This window comes from Melospiza georgiana, chromosome W (assembly GCF_028018845.1).
Source record: "Melospiza georgiana isolate bMelGeo1 chromosome W, bMelGeo1.pri, whole genome shotgun sequence".
Classification (NCBI taxonomy): domain Eukaryota; kingdom Metazoa; phylum Chordata; class Aves; order Passeriformes; family Passerellidae; genus Melospiza; species Melospiza georgiana.
The window spans coordinates 10,339,789-10,354,890 of NC_080464.1; the positions used below are offsets into that span (position 1 = coordinate 10,339,789).

The 15,102-nt window shown below is 39.1% G+C and overlaps 1 protein-coding gene and 1 pseudogene across 1 annotated transcript in view; both read left to right on the forward strand.

Moving 5' to 3' along the window:
* Window positions 1–14,521, forward strand: part of LOC131095417 (E3 ubiquitin-protein ligase KCMF1-like) — a 48,216-nt gene extending 33,695 nt beyond the window's left edge. Inside the window, exons 5-8 of the mRNA XM_058043113.1 lie at window positions 3,840–3,941; window positions 6,453–6,627; window positions 12,277–12,556; window positions 13,901–14,521. Of these exons, the coding sequence (XP_057899096.1) occupies window positions 3,840–3,941; window positions 6,453–6,627; window positions 12,277–12,556; window positions 13,901–14,153 (810 nt within the window). The 3' untranslated portion in view covers window positions 14,154–14,521. The remainder of the gene's footprint in view (window positions 1–3,839; window positions 3,942–6,452; window positions 6,628–12,276; window positions 12,557–13,900) is intronic.
* On the forward strand, window positions 8,072–8,693 carry LOC131095404 (ras-related protein Rab-7a-like; annotated as a pseudogene).
* Window positions 14,522–15,102: the final 581 nt, after the last annotated feature.

Below are 15,102 nucleotides of genomic sequence, written 5' to 3' on the forward strand. Positions count from 1 at the left end.
TCCTCTTTCACAGCTGCTGCTGTGCAGTTTTTTTTACTTTCTTAAATATATTATTACAGAGATGCTACCACCATCACTGATTGGCTCAGCTTTAGCCAGGGACAAGTCTGCCTTTGAGCTGATTGGAACTGGCTCTGTTGGCCATGGAGACAGCTCCTGTTGTCTTCTCAAGCCAAAAAGTCTTTAATGTGTACAGTAAAAAAGGGAGCATGGCACAGATCAGATAAAGTAATAGTGAGAACAGATAAGTTAATATTATGGTCAGCAGTGGTTAAACAGCTATAATAATTCTATGTTTCCTCTAATATGCTCTGGTCAAATCTGTCATTATCTCAAACCCTTTGAGTCCTAGGTTGCATGCCAAAAATACTGGTCATGGTTTAATGTTGAAGTGAAGGGAGACGACCCATCCTCTGAGCAGCATCGAACTCCGATTTATTGATCCACCAGGCACATTTTATAACAATTAAGCTCATACATATTGCAAAACCCGAGCTCATCATACGTTACAGATTAAACATTAATCCCTCCTTTTGTTTTCAATACCTGTGGTTTGTTATTGAAACCAAGATTTGTGTTCTCACCCTGATATGAATGGTTCTCAAGGCCTCCATGTTTGTCACTTTTGCTTTCCGTAACAGCCAAGGACAGAATGTTTACCTGTTATGAAAAAACGGCCTGAGAACTCTGCTGTTTATAGAAATGTGCCTGAGAACCTTATTATTTACAGAAACAGGCTTGGGAACTGCTGCTTACAACTGCCTTTTACTTTTCCATCAGCTGTATATTTTCATGGCCTTTTTTCCTTCAAGCCATATCTGAGCAAAATTCTACAACAGTTTAATCCCAGCTGGCAACCGGCATACACAGCTACTTGCTCACTTCTCCCCTGCCCCTAGGGGGATGGGATGGCAGAGGGGGGAGAGAATAAGGAGGGTAAAAGTGCAAAAACCTGTGGGTTGAGATAATAGGGAAATCAAAATCTGCCTATGCAAGCAAAGCAAAATAAGGAATTAATTAATTCCTTCCCATTGGCAGGCAGATGTTTAGCCATCTCCAGGATGCAGGGCTCCATCACATGTAATGATTTCTTGGGAAGACAAACACTGTAACTCTGAACCATCCTCCTTTCTTCCCTGTGTTTTTTATTGCTAAGCATGATGGCATATGGTATGGAATATCCCTTTGGTAAATTTGGATCAGCTGTCTCAGCTGTGTCCCCTCCCAACTACTTGTACATCCCCAGTCTACCTGTTGTTGGAGCAGTGTGAGAGACAAAAGGTCTTGATGATATTTGAGAACTGTTCAGCAATAGCTAAAACATTGATGTATTATCAACACTCCTTTGGTCACAAAGCCAAAGCATAGCAATATATGGGCTACTATGAAGAAATTTACCTCTATCCCATCCAAAACCAGTATACCTGCATACATAGGGAGGTGATGGTAATAAGGGAACATATCCAGAAACTGTCAAGTGTGATGTTTGGAGGCTAACTAGCTAAAGGCTTTTTAATAATATCCTGGATTTTATTCCAAGTAATATGGTGATCTGTTAATTTTAAGGGATGTTAAGAGCATGGCTGCCTTATCCAGCTCAGGACTCCCTTCTGCTCAGCTGCTGAAGCCCAGCCTGGGGACATAGGGCCCATGTTCAGACTGAGGGATGCAGCTGCCACTTTCCTGTTTGCAGGTTCAGCCACTACTCAAGACGAGCACATATTTTGGAGACCTGTACACTCACAGAGGACACTGACACATGGCCTATCACACAGATGACCACAAACACAGTTCTGCCTTCAGTAGCACCTACACGTAGGACTTGCATAAAACATAAATATAGGCCGCCAAGTTCCCTCCTTCCTCTTCATCTGGTAGAGATAAAAGGTTGCTGCTAGTGAAGGTACATGATGCTCTCTAGATTCACAAGCACACATATGTTCACTGTGATCCCTTGAGTCCTGGCATGGCCCTCTTTGTCCAGTACCCCTGCCTGGATTCCAGGCACTCTTACCTGCTTCACAGGTCTCCTATTTGCCAGCTAGTCCAGCTTGATGCTCACTTGCAAACACTTATGCACTCATCTCACAAACGCTCCACATTGACAAGTCCCCCTGGGCTTACTAGCACAGAGTCTTGCCTGCTTAATACTCCTGCCTAGACCTGAGATTCTTCCCTACTCATTTGCTAGGTCCAGATTGAAGTTTCCTAGCCAATACACATGCACACCAGGTTTGGGGAAGATGCAGGCAACCACTCCCTTTTCCCCAGCAGCTGACACCAGGCACCACATGGGCTGTGATTGGTTGTCCTGCTTCAGCTACCAGTGCTGGACCCCTCACTCATACTGATTTCTCCTGTTAGCTGTGTTTTGGGACACATACTGTTCCTGCCCCAGTGGCTAGAGGCAGAGACCATGACTCACTCTGGTAGCTGATCTTAAGACCCCACTCAGTCCAGTAGCCAACACCACAGGCCAGGGGTGCCTGCACCTCTGGTCTGACTGGAGTAGTTGGCACCAAATACACTTATGACAGCTCCCCCAGCTGCAGACACTCCAAGTACAAAGTTTGTAGTACCCACCCTAGGTCTAAACAGGTATGGCCCCTCCAGCTACTGATACTTGTTCCAGTAGCTGACACCACAGGCCGCGGAGACACCTACAGCCCTAGTCTGACTCCAGTATCTGGCACCAATTTTTTCTTCATACATACACAAGTCTCACCAGTAGCTAGCACTTAGTCCTCGCAGCATACATACACATGGGATAGACTAGTGACATTATGCAGAGATTGTTAAAATTTAATAAGAAGATATAGGAAGACAGGGCAGACTATGGTGATCAGGCTCAATCAGATAAACATACCGACCACCTCTGTTTTACATGTGATCAGTCCACTTTATACACATTTGTGTCTACCCTCCCCTTTGTTCCTCCTGGCTCTCCCTTCCCCCTGCATTTCTCTTATAGGTTCGTATGGTTCTAATGATTCTCTCACCCCTCCCAGTCTGGAGTCTCCCCGCTAATTTACAGCCTTATCAGTTGCAAAGTCCAGGTTGATATCCTTGCAAGAGTAGTTCAAACCTAGCATATACTGTATCAAAGTTTCTCCTTTCTGGCTTATTAACATGTGATCTGTCAAGCTTGAAGGCTGGCCTGCAAAACTGTTGCAAAGGACTTTTAAGGAATGCTTCTCTCAGATGGTTGCAGTCATTAGGGGGAAAAATCAAAATAGTGAATGAAGATTGTTATGGTAGTAAGTGTCCCTAGACTTTTCTTAAATGTGAGTTTAAGTTTAAGAGAAAAACAAAACCATAATGCTATCTCTCAAAATACTTGGTAGGAATAAGGAGTTTCTCTGCCAAATTTCTACTTGTGTAATTGCAGTGGGTGGTCTCAGTTGGGATACTTTAATGAATATTCACATCTGGTTTCATTCTCCTTCCTACACTTCACTGATGAGATGAATGAGAAGTATGTAGGTACATTCAAGCAGTAATCCTGTGCAATTAGACCTACTGTCTGTTTTGGAATTGACACATAAAGACAATGTTGAAAGCTGAAACATTGTAGATAGGATTTGAAAATTTTACTTTTTGGTTTCCATGGTATTATTAAAAGCATAATTACAAGGAAAAGTGAGACTTAAAAAGATTCTACAATTAACAGCTGTGTTTGAACACATTTACTGTTTTAAATTGTGGCTGTTTAGGTGTAGGATTAGAATGTGATATTTAAAGTATAAGAATCCATATCAAGTGATCAACTCTAAATTGTGTTTTGTGATTTGTATAAATTTGGCTGTGTTTGGTTTTTTTTTCTCACTTTGTTGTTTCAGATCTGTCCAATATGTGCAGCATTACCTGGAGGGGATCCTAATCATGTCACAGATGACTTTGCAGCTCATCTTACACTGGAACACAGAGCTCCTAGAGATTTAATATCCTTTCTTAAGTTGAGGGAAAAGGGATAGACTGTTCCTTATGATAGCTGTAACTACTTGTTCTGACTTATGTAGTCAAGTGGCTCCATCAGTGTAGCTTTTTTTTAGAATTGGTGTTTAGTTATAGGGGAACTATACATCTGAATTTTTTATGTGTGTGTATATATATATATATATATATATATAATATATATATATAAAATCTCCATCAGACTGTGAATAGGCTTTAGGTGTTGCTTGACAATGTGGGTGTGTGTTTTTGTTTTATTTATGATAGCGAAAGCTTTTAAAGATCTTTCTGATGCCCAGCTGCTTCTTTCTGCAATTTTTACCCTTCTTGGCCATTACTTCTGATGCCATTTTGTGTCTGGGAAAGCAGCAATCCAGATGCAGTAGTGTTTTATAGATAATTACAAGACTGAAAGCAGATTTCACTAAAAGCATATGTGTTAGAGAATACGTTGAACTTTGAAATTGAGGGATCTTAAATGTTTGATTAGTTTTATTACTATATTTCAATAGGGTAGTTGCAGCCTCTTATTTATTGACTTTTTAAAAAATATAACTAGAAGACCTATCAGGAGACTTCCATGGGATTAGGGCTATCTTTGTTAACTGCAAATTGCAGTGCTATAACTACTGTCAATGACCGAAGAGCTCAAACTGTCAGTTTCTTCACACTCCTATTACTAGCTGCATAAGAGCTAAAGAAATCAGAATAATCTTTTCAGTTACTGAGTAAAGCCACAGTGTCAGTCATCACAAAACTGATGGGGAGACTCTATAAATAATTATAGGAAATGCATATAAAAGTTTCCATATAACATTACTTTAGCAATCAGTGTTGCCAAGTTCACAAAAATTGAGAGTTTCTGGACTAGTTGTTCCATGTTGGGTGCTATTTCACATCTTCTGACAGCTAAGACTAAAAAAAAAGAAATAGGGGAGAGATTTCCCCCTGCCCAGTTGCTATCAGCTTAGGAAAGGATAGATATAGTCTTCTGTGTAGCAGTTAGGAGGGTATTTAAAGCCGTTTTAAATGGCTACACGTATTTCTTGTGAAGAATTCTATGCAGATGTTGCAAGATACTACCTTTATCCCTGGAGACTCTGGACAGCTCTTTAAATTCCAATTTCTTTCCTAAACAATTTTCAACTGTTTTACTGTTTAAAACATGGCTTTAGTCTTGACCTTGTAAATGGTTCTAGCTTGGTTGTTTTCAGTATATGTTTGCAATGAGTTAAGAGTTCCAAATGCTTTTTTTAACCCCAGCATAGTTGGGTGAGACATCAGTATACTCTTGACTAGTATATTCAAATAATGTTATTTTTCTTGAAAACACTTTGAAAGGTACAGTTAGCAAGCTACTATGATACTTTTTGAAATGAGGCCAAGGCTGGAATTTTTCAAAGTATTTATATTAAGGATGTTCTAGTTATCTTATTTTCCAGGTTTACTTTTTAAAAAGACCAGAATTGGGGCATTTGTCTGTCAGATGTAGCTATGGAAAGCTTCCCAAACTGCCTGAGAGAAGCAGTCAATCAGTAAAATATTAGTGACTATGTTCTGTCACTACTAGTATCCAGTATCAACAGATTCAGAGGAGGAACAAACCAATCTGTGCTAGACAACTATATTTTGTCCCAAAGGACATTTTCTCCCCCTCCTAAATCCTGCAAGTGAAATGTTTTATGCTCTATAGTATAATAGATTTAAAAGAGTCAATTCTTCCTGAAAGTATTTATTATAGTAATTGGATATTCTTACTTGCCAAAAGAAATCTTAATTTTTCAGTCTTAAATTTTTCAATTCAGTGATATTGTGAGGAAATGAATTCTACACCATAACTGTGCATTGTGGAATAAGACATTGGACACCAGTCTGCTGCAGATAATAGATTTTATACAAGTGATAAACATGCTTTTTTTGAAAATAAGAAAATTGGAGATAAGGTGAGCTAAAGTTACTGTTTTTGAAATTGGAAAAATATTATATGTATAAGTACATTATTTCCTAGCTTAGTAGTTAATTGCACTACTGCTTCTTAAGGTAAAAGGAAGTTTTACCTAGACTGTCTTGGGAGAACACATTTGTGTGGTAAGAATAGCAATAAAATTTTGTAGATAATTTTCAGTACTTAAATACCTTTCCCAATTTTGATGTTAAAATCCTTGTCTATTGAGCAATATGTTCTGCTGAATATGCATCATCAGTTGTAGCATTACCTAGTAAAAACTTTAATCCAAAAGGCATAAAATCCATCCTGAGATTTTTTTAAACATGATAAAAAGCCTGGGAACGATGAATTTGGCGCAAGGAGCCCTGGGTGCCTTGAGTTCACATCTATAGATCTGACTGGTGCCATAGCTATAATTACTTATTATTCACTTATAAAGTTGAATCACTGTTTTATGAATGAGGAATGTGTTGCCCAATTATTCAATCTAGTAAATGTTCTTGCTGTTTAATAGTTGATAGCAATAGACTTTTCTTAACTGCTTGATTATGATGAATCTAGTGGCGTTCGGCACGTACGTAGAATGTTTCATCCGGGCCGAGGTTTGGGAGGCCCCCGTGCACGTAGATCAAACATGCACTTTACTAGCAGTTCCAGCAGTGGGCTTTCATCTTCTCAGAGTTCATATTCTCCAAGCAATAGAGAAACCATGGATCCTATAGCTGGTAAGAGCTGTAACCACTGATTTTAGATCAGAGTCTTTAAACAGACTTTGAAACAAAGTCCATGATGAAAATGGTTGTCTTATTTTTCTGTTGGTTTGGGTTTTTTTTTAAATGCTTCTCAATGTCACAATTGATGGGTATTTACTGATGACAAGTACCCTTAATTGGATTGTCTACAGGGATTGAACCTGGAACTTCTGAAATGAAAACCACTACCCCTTTAGCTTGTGCTTTTAGAGACTTCTAGGCTCATTTCCATGACTGACCTGTTCACAGGTGGCATGCAAGAATGGTTGACATTTGAAAGGAGCTTTTAAGATCACCTACTACAACCCCATCCAACTTCCCTCCCTCCCTGCCCCCAAGCAAGACCACCTAGAGCAGGTTGCTCAGGACCATGTCCAGTCAGGTTTTGAATATTCTTACCTATGAACTCCACAACCTCTCTGGACAGCCTGTTACAGAATTTGGTCACCCTCACAGTATTACAGCGTCATGAGTGGGTCGCTGCTGGTGAGAGAGAGACGAGAATCTTGTTTCTTGATCAGAAGGCTGGATTTATTGATCTATGATATATAACACATTATAACTATACTAAATAGAATAAAGAGAGAAGTTTGCAGAGCTGCTGCTAGGCCAAGAATAGAAAAGAAAGAATCTATAACAAAGTTGTGTCCAAGGACTCTGTCCCTAGCTTGTTCCTTGTGATTGGCCCTTAATTATAAACATGGGAGCATGAACCAATCACCAATCAAAATAGGTGCCCCTGTTGCATTCCACAGCAGCTGATAATAATTGTTTACGTTCTCTTCTGAGGCCTCTGCCTTCCAGAAGACACAGAAATCTGAAAGAAAGGATTTCTGTGAAAAAATGTCTGCGACACTCACAGTAAAAAGTGTTTTCTTGTGTTCAGATGGACTTAATTATTTTTTTTTTTAATGTCTGCCCATTGCCTCTTGTCCTGTCAGTGGGCAATAGAGTGTCTGGCTTCCTTTTCTTCATTTCCTCCCATCAGGTATTTATATGCATTGTTAAGATTCCTCCCCCTTCAGCCTTTTCTTTTACAGGCTGAAGAGTCCTAGGTCTCTTAGCCTCTCCTCATATGACATGCATGAATATATTTTTGAATTTTTGAGTGGATGGACAGCAGGATGGGGACTAGGGGAGCAAAGTCCCTCCCACTGTAAGTAAACATCAGGTTCATGACTACCTGAGGAACCTGAATGTACATAAGTGTATGGGACCTGATGAGATGCATCCTAGAGTCCTGAGCAAATTGGCTGATTTAGTTGCCACGCCACTCCCCATGATATCTGAAAAGTCATGGCAGTCAGGTGAAGTCCACAGTCATTGGAAAAAGGGAGACATCACACCCATTTTTTAGAAGAGTAAAAGGGCAGCAAGTCTCAGGCCAGGTGCCACAGCACATGCACCAGTGTAAAAGATGACTTATAGGAAGAAAGTGTTACTAAAAGTCATCATTATTGGAGACTCTGGGATGGGAAAGACATCACACATGAACCAGTATGTAAACAAGAAATTCAGTAACCACTACAAAGCTACGATAGGTGCAGGCTTCCTGACAAAAGAGGTCATGGTGGATAACAGGCTAGTGACAATGCAGATGTAGGATATAGCACTCCAAGAACAATTTCAGTCTCTGTGAGCTGCCTTCTACAAGAGAGCAGACTGCTGCATCCTGGTGTTTGCTGTCATGGCCTCCAACACATTTAAAACCCTAGACAGCTCAAGGGATTAATTCCTCATTCAGGCCAGTCCAAGAGATCCTGAGGACTCCTTTTTTTGTGCTGGGAAACAAGATTGACCTAGAAAACAGATAAGTCACCACAAAACAGGTACAAGCCTGGTGCTACAGTAAAAACAACATCCCCTACTTTGAAATCAGTGCCAAGGAGGCCGTTAATGTAGAAAAAACTTTCCAGATGATTGCGTGAAATGCACTTAAACAGGAAACCAAAGTGGAGCTTTACAATGAATTCCCCAAACCCATCAAAGTAGACAAGAATGACTGAATGAAGGCTTCTGTGGAGAGTTGTATCTGCTGAGGGGAAAGGGAGGAGTTGAGCACAGTCCTTCACAGATGAATATCACACTTAGGCCCTCAAACACATGGTCCCTCTTCTGTGTTTAAAATGAAATTTTTAAAAAAATTTCCATCTCCAGCTGCCAAAATCTACCCATCTCCCATAAGTATCTGAATCCCACACTTCAGAGCTCGTGTCCCCACATCATCCACATTGCACTTCATGGTAACAAACCTTTCTCTTAGTTTAGAATGGAAACTGTCATATATGTGTGGAACTGAATCTAATTCCAGGTGTCCAATGGAGAGAAACTGTTTACAGGTAATCTGTGTAACAAGTTATATACTTTTTTAACTGTCTCATGTTTTCCACTGTGAAGGCTTCAACTGGAAAGGCTGATAGTTCATTGCAAGCTCAGCACTCAGACTGACTAGTTTGAGTTTTGTATCTCTGTTAATGCTTGTTACTTTTAACTAATCCAATCTTTTTACAGTAGCCATGTATTATGCAATGCTTCCTTAGGAAAAATCTTATAACACATGTTAATATATACAACCAATTAAATTTTTGAAAAGAGAGAATACTGGATACTCCCGACCATTCAGCCTCATCTCTGTGCCTGGTAAGGTCATGGAACAGATCCTACTGGAAGCTATGTCAAGGCATATGGAAAGCAGGAATTAGACACAGCCAACGTGCCCTAGGCAAGGGCAAATCATACCTAACTAATCTAGTGACCTTCTGTCATGGAGGGACTGCATTAGTGGACAGGGAAAGAGCTATGGATGTCATCCACCTGGACTTCTGTAAGGCCTTTGACGCTGTCCCTCACAACATTCTTGCCACTAAATTGGAGAGAGATGGGTTTGACTGGTGGATTGTTAGACAGATAAGGAACTGACTGGATGGCTGCATCCAAAGAATTTCAGTCAATGGCTCAATGTCCAAGTGGAAATCAGTAACAAGTGGTGTCCCTCAAGGGTATGTATTGGGACTAGTACTATTTAATATCCATGATGCAGAGGGATTGAGTACATCCTCAGCAAGTTTACAAACGACACCAAGCTGAGTAGAACAGTTGATTTTCTAGAGGGAAGGAATGCCATCCAGAGGGACCTTGAGAGGCTTGAGTAGAGGGGCCATGGGAACCTTATGAAGTTCAACAAGGCCAAATGCAAGGTCCTGCATCCAGTGTGCATCCAGCTCTGGGGTCAGCAGTACAAAAAAGACATGGACCTGTTAGAGTGGATCCAGATGAGGGCCACAAAAATGATCAGAGGGCTGGAACACCTCTCCTATGAAGAAAGGCTGAGAGAGTTGGGTTGTTTATCCTGGAGAAGAGAAGGCTCCAGGGAGACCTTATTGCAACCTTTCAAGATATAAAGAGGGCTTATAAGAAAGACAGAGTTGTTGGGGTTTTTTTATGAAGGCCTGTAGTGACAGGAAAAGGGGGAACAGTTTTGAACTGAAAGAGGATAGGTTTAGATTGGACAGAATGAAGACTTTTTTTTTACAAGGAGGGTAACTCATTGTAACTGGGACAGGTTGCCTAGGGAAGTTGTAGATGCCCCATCACTGGAAGTGTTCAAGGTCAAGTTGGATGGGGCTTTGAACAACCTGATCTAGTGAAAGATGTCCTTGCCCGTGGCAGGGCGGTTGGACTTGATGAGCTAATGTAAAATCTTAGAGATATCAATCTTACACTCATATAGTAAAAAATGATAAGTGTCTATCGTAGTTCTCTCTGTATCTTCCACTTGGGTAGATTCAGACAGCAGTAAGATATCTTACAAAGTATTCTTTTCCAGTCTGAACAAAAACAGTTCTCCCACTTTTTCATCCTGTAATATGTTCCAGCCTTCTGAACATCTGGGTGGCCCTCCACTGGATTTGCTCTGTTATGTCCATGTCTCATGTCCAGGGAGCCTAAAACTGAACACAGAACTCTGGATGTGGCTTTGCCCCAGTGCCAAATAGAGGGGGAAAATCACTTCCTGAGACCTGCAGGATGCATTCCAGCTACTAAAAATATCCAAGCAAAAGAGGATGAAAAATTTTCTGTCATCTTAATGACTTAAGTTAGGTCGTGGGTCTCTAAAGCACTAGAGTTGGTGCAAGAAGGGAGGATGTTTGTGTCTCCTGGAGTCCTGGAGTGCAACACTTCCTCTTATTGATGCAGTGGGTGTTAGTTTAGCTGAGTTAAACATGAAGTGGCTGCCTTGGTTTATTTTAGCCTCACAGGACCATCTCATTTAGGAGCATGTGTAATAAAATGGTATTCCTTTGAGTCTTGCCTTTTTTCTTTTTCTTTTTTTTTTTTTTTTGGTGTCAATGTTTTTTGCATTCAGACAATGTAGTGCAGCCTGGCTTGGTGTCTGTGTCATGCCAAGCCTGTGTCTCAAATTCACAAATTCACATCTGCTACTAGGGTTCTGTTAAGCTGTATTCAAAGTGATCTTACAAACAGCAAGGAAAAATATGTCTTACCTGGCAGTGTTATAAGTCTTCCTTTGTATTGGGGTAATAATTAGTACGTACTACCAGAAGTTAGAACTTGTGCTTGTAACAGACATGTACATTTTATTTATTTTTCTCCTTGTGGTTGTTATCAGTAATTAGTGAAATGAAATATTGGTAGCTGACAGTGATATCAGGTGCTCCAGATGCAAAGAACAGATGCATTGTGCTTTATTCCCCTAAGAAAAGCCTAGTTTCAAATGATTATATCATGAAAGTGAGATGGAAGGAAAATTTTCATGACTTATAATAATGACTTGCAGCTTTAATGGGGATTGGATGGATAGGGAAAAAAGGTAATCTACTACTTCTGCCCTCCTTGTATCATACACAACAAAGTAGTACTCACAACTTTGGGTGGAATATAATATGTAGCAAATTGCTGGGCAATAGCTCATTATTAATGTTTATTTTGGGAAATGCTTAGCATGGACATAATTTGTCACAGTCTTGAACTCTGGAGGAAAGGAATCCAGGCTAGATTTAACTTTTTTATCATTAGAATTTCTCTTTTGAGCAGAGGTCAAAAAGTGCACCAAAAATCCACTTTTGTGGTCAAATATTTTTCATATAAGTAAGCATTTAAAAAACCTTTCTGAACTGAATATTTTCTAAAAGTGTCTGAAATTATGCTATAAATATTTGTCTTTTCTGCAGCACAGCTTTCCTCTGGAATATGCATTGAAGGTGCATAAAGCCACCAATTGAAGTCAGAATCGAAGGGGTTAATAACTATTTTGACTAACTTGAAAATAAAATTTTAGAGAATTCTTGCACAGGATACTGCCTATATGGTATTCTCCATAGGTTGACCCTTATCAGTTTAAAAAGCTTTAAGCTTTGACACTTTTTTATACATAGTTCTTTAAATAATTCTTAATCTTCCTGTGGGTTTTGAGACATGGGGTGCTTGTAATGGATAGTCCATGAAGCTTTTCAAATCAATACAATTTGTTCATGAATTTCATTGATGAAAGTTTTTAGAAAGCAAAGAAATTGATATACTGGTATTCAGGACATAATTATGCTGTTGTGTGATATGAATTTAAGCAGATTTCACTGTAGAAACTTCTCTCTTTTCTGGCAGAGCTTTTATCTCAGTTATCAGGCGTGAGACGTTCTGCAGGGCAGCTCAATTCTTCTGGACCTTCTGCTTCTCAGTTACAGCAGCTGCAGATGCAACTGCAGTTGGAAAGACAGCATGCACAAGCAGCAAGACAACAACTGGAAACTGCACGCAATGCCACTAGACGCGCTAACACAAGCAGCATACCGACCACTCTTACACAATCTATAGCAGCAACCAATACATCTAACACAGAAAACAATCATCAGACTATACAGAATTCCCAGTTTCTTCTTATGAGGTAATTTGGTTTGGGCTTTTAACTTTTCTTCCATTTCTGTTTTCCTTGTCTTCTTGTGGACATAGAGTTCAGTGAAACTACTGCCAGATCACTAATGAAGTTTGTAGTTGAGATACTATGCTTTTGTTTGCATTTGTAACATCACCTTTTCAACCCTGCTGCTTGTTCCTAGGCAATGAATAAATATTACTTGCTTTTCAATTTGAAGAGAAAAATGGGATATTGCCTTGTTAACCTGCGTTTGTTTACTACTTCTGATAAGACAAGAGCCTTTACAATAATATGTTTCAAACTTTTATGCTGATAATGTGAGTGGAGAGAACTTTAAAGTTAGTTTTATTTAATAGGAAATGAATCTTTAATGAAGGATGAAGGTTGAATAGACATTTATATATAAAATATTTTAGATTAAAAAACAAAGAAGGATTGTGCTATTAATAACCAGCATGCATATCTGTTTCAGAAAGTATCGTTAGATCCTATAGTTCTATAGAACAGAATAGTTCACTTGGAAAGAGACCTACAACCATCATCTAGTCCATTCTACTACAGAAGACTTGCCCACTCTCATTCCAGCTCTTTTCGGAGGTTTAGAATATTGATTTTCTGGATTCAAGGGGGAGGATATTTTTAAGTTGCATGTTAAGAAAGAACAAAAGCATTTAAATAGTTTCTGTGTCTAGAAACTGGGGTTGTGATAAGTTATTGCTGTCATGCTGATTTCTATCAAAACTTGTGATGATAACTCAATCCAAAGTTTTTTGAAAATCATAAGTTTAAGGAAAGTATCTGCAAATGTCAGTCACTGATCTTGTGAGCTAGGATAGAACTGAAGCAAGCAATTCTCTTGCTTCTATTAGGTGATGGTGCATGGACTGATAAGTAAATGGAATGATGTACTGTGCTTTGGGAATCTCTGGGCATTATGTATGTAGTAATGTATTTTGTGTCATGCTTGCATTTAGAAGTTGTCCTGAGGACAAAATGAATACAAGAGATGACTTAATTTTAATGCCCCTTAAAACAAAATCCCTCTAAGGGGAAACAAACTTCAGAAATAGATTTTATTTTCCCTTCAGCCTTAGAATCTACTTCTATGAAGGATTTTTTTGAAACATCTTGGAACAAGTTTGTTAAATGTTTGTATTCTTGCATCAGGAGTGCCATATGGTGTCAGATCTGTACACGTCAAGAGAAATGCAGCAGTACCTAGGTTGTTTCTCAAAGGAATGGCTTTCAGATGTTATTCAGCATGCATCAGTCCAACTGTTTAGGCAATTAGAGAAAGCCAATTTTGTTGATGATACTACTAAGCCTGTCTTATCTTTCTGTGCTGCTCTGCAGGTTGAATGATCCCAAGATGTCAGAAGCAGAGCGTCAATCAAAAGAAAGCGAACAGGCAGATCACAGCTTGTTTGTTCAAGAGCTTCTACTGTCCACTTTGATGCAGGAAGAAAGTTCCTCCTCAGATGAGGATGAACGGGGAGAGATTGCTGATTTTGGTGCTATGGGCTGTGTAGATATTATGCCTCTAGATGTTGCTTTAGAAAACCTAAATTTAAAAGAGAATAATAAAGGAAATGAGCCTCCTCTTTGATGGCATCCCACTTTGCAGACAATGTCCCCTGTGCTGTATTTGCCAATGAAAGTGGACAACAACTATCTTGGGTTTGTTTTGGTGATTGTAATTTCAGGTCTGTCACTCTTGTTACATTGTGTACATTCAAAGGAAAAGAGAAAAGATATATACGATAATCATTTCCACTTAACCAATTTTTACTTTTAGCAGATAAATATAGGTTGCAGTGCAGAGAAAAAAAAGCTCTGTGTCCTGTAGCTTGACGTGCAAAAAGCTCTCCTAATACTCCACATTCAAACTGAAGAGGAAAAAATGAAAAAAATCTCTAATGAAGCTGCTGTGTGTATTTATGAATATTAATGAATAAAACTTGCTTGGATGGTTTACCTTAACTACTGCATGATTTTTATTTCAGTGTGCGTGAGTTTTAGTGACCTTGTAATTTGTAATTTAAAAAAATCTTAAGTACAAGGAGTAAAACTATAAAACACTGTAGTGGTTTCCCATTCCCAAAACACCAAAGCTTTCCCATTATTCAAAGGTAATGTGAAAAAAAAAAATTAAGCTCACTAGCAGTTTGCAGCCATGAAGTAGCCTTTGAGTAACACATGACCAATGACCTTTTTATGTGTTGTCCCTGCGTATTAATGAAAACTCTACAATGGGCTATATTTTTGCTTACATACTGTGACATTTTGCTCTATTGTGACCACTGTGTTGCCCTGTTAGACATCATATCCAAGTGGAATTGAGCTTTGTAGTCATCTGTAGGAGACAAAAAACAAGGGCCACTACTGGAATCTACTACAAAGGGTTTCTGTGTGCCCTAACACCAAATTTTGTTCAACTTTCTTCAAGTTTTCCTTTTTGTGTTAAATATACCTTATTTAAGTATAAATTATTCATATATTCACTGGTGAGGAGTGTGTGTTAACCTGGATTATGTTGTTTTAGTTTTAAGACTTCA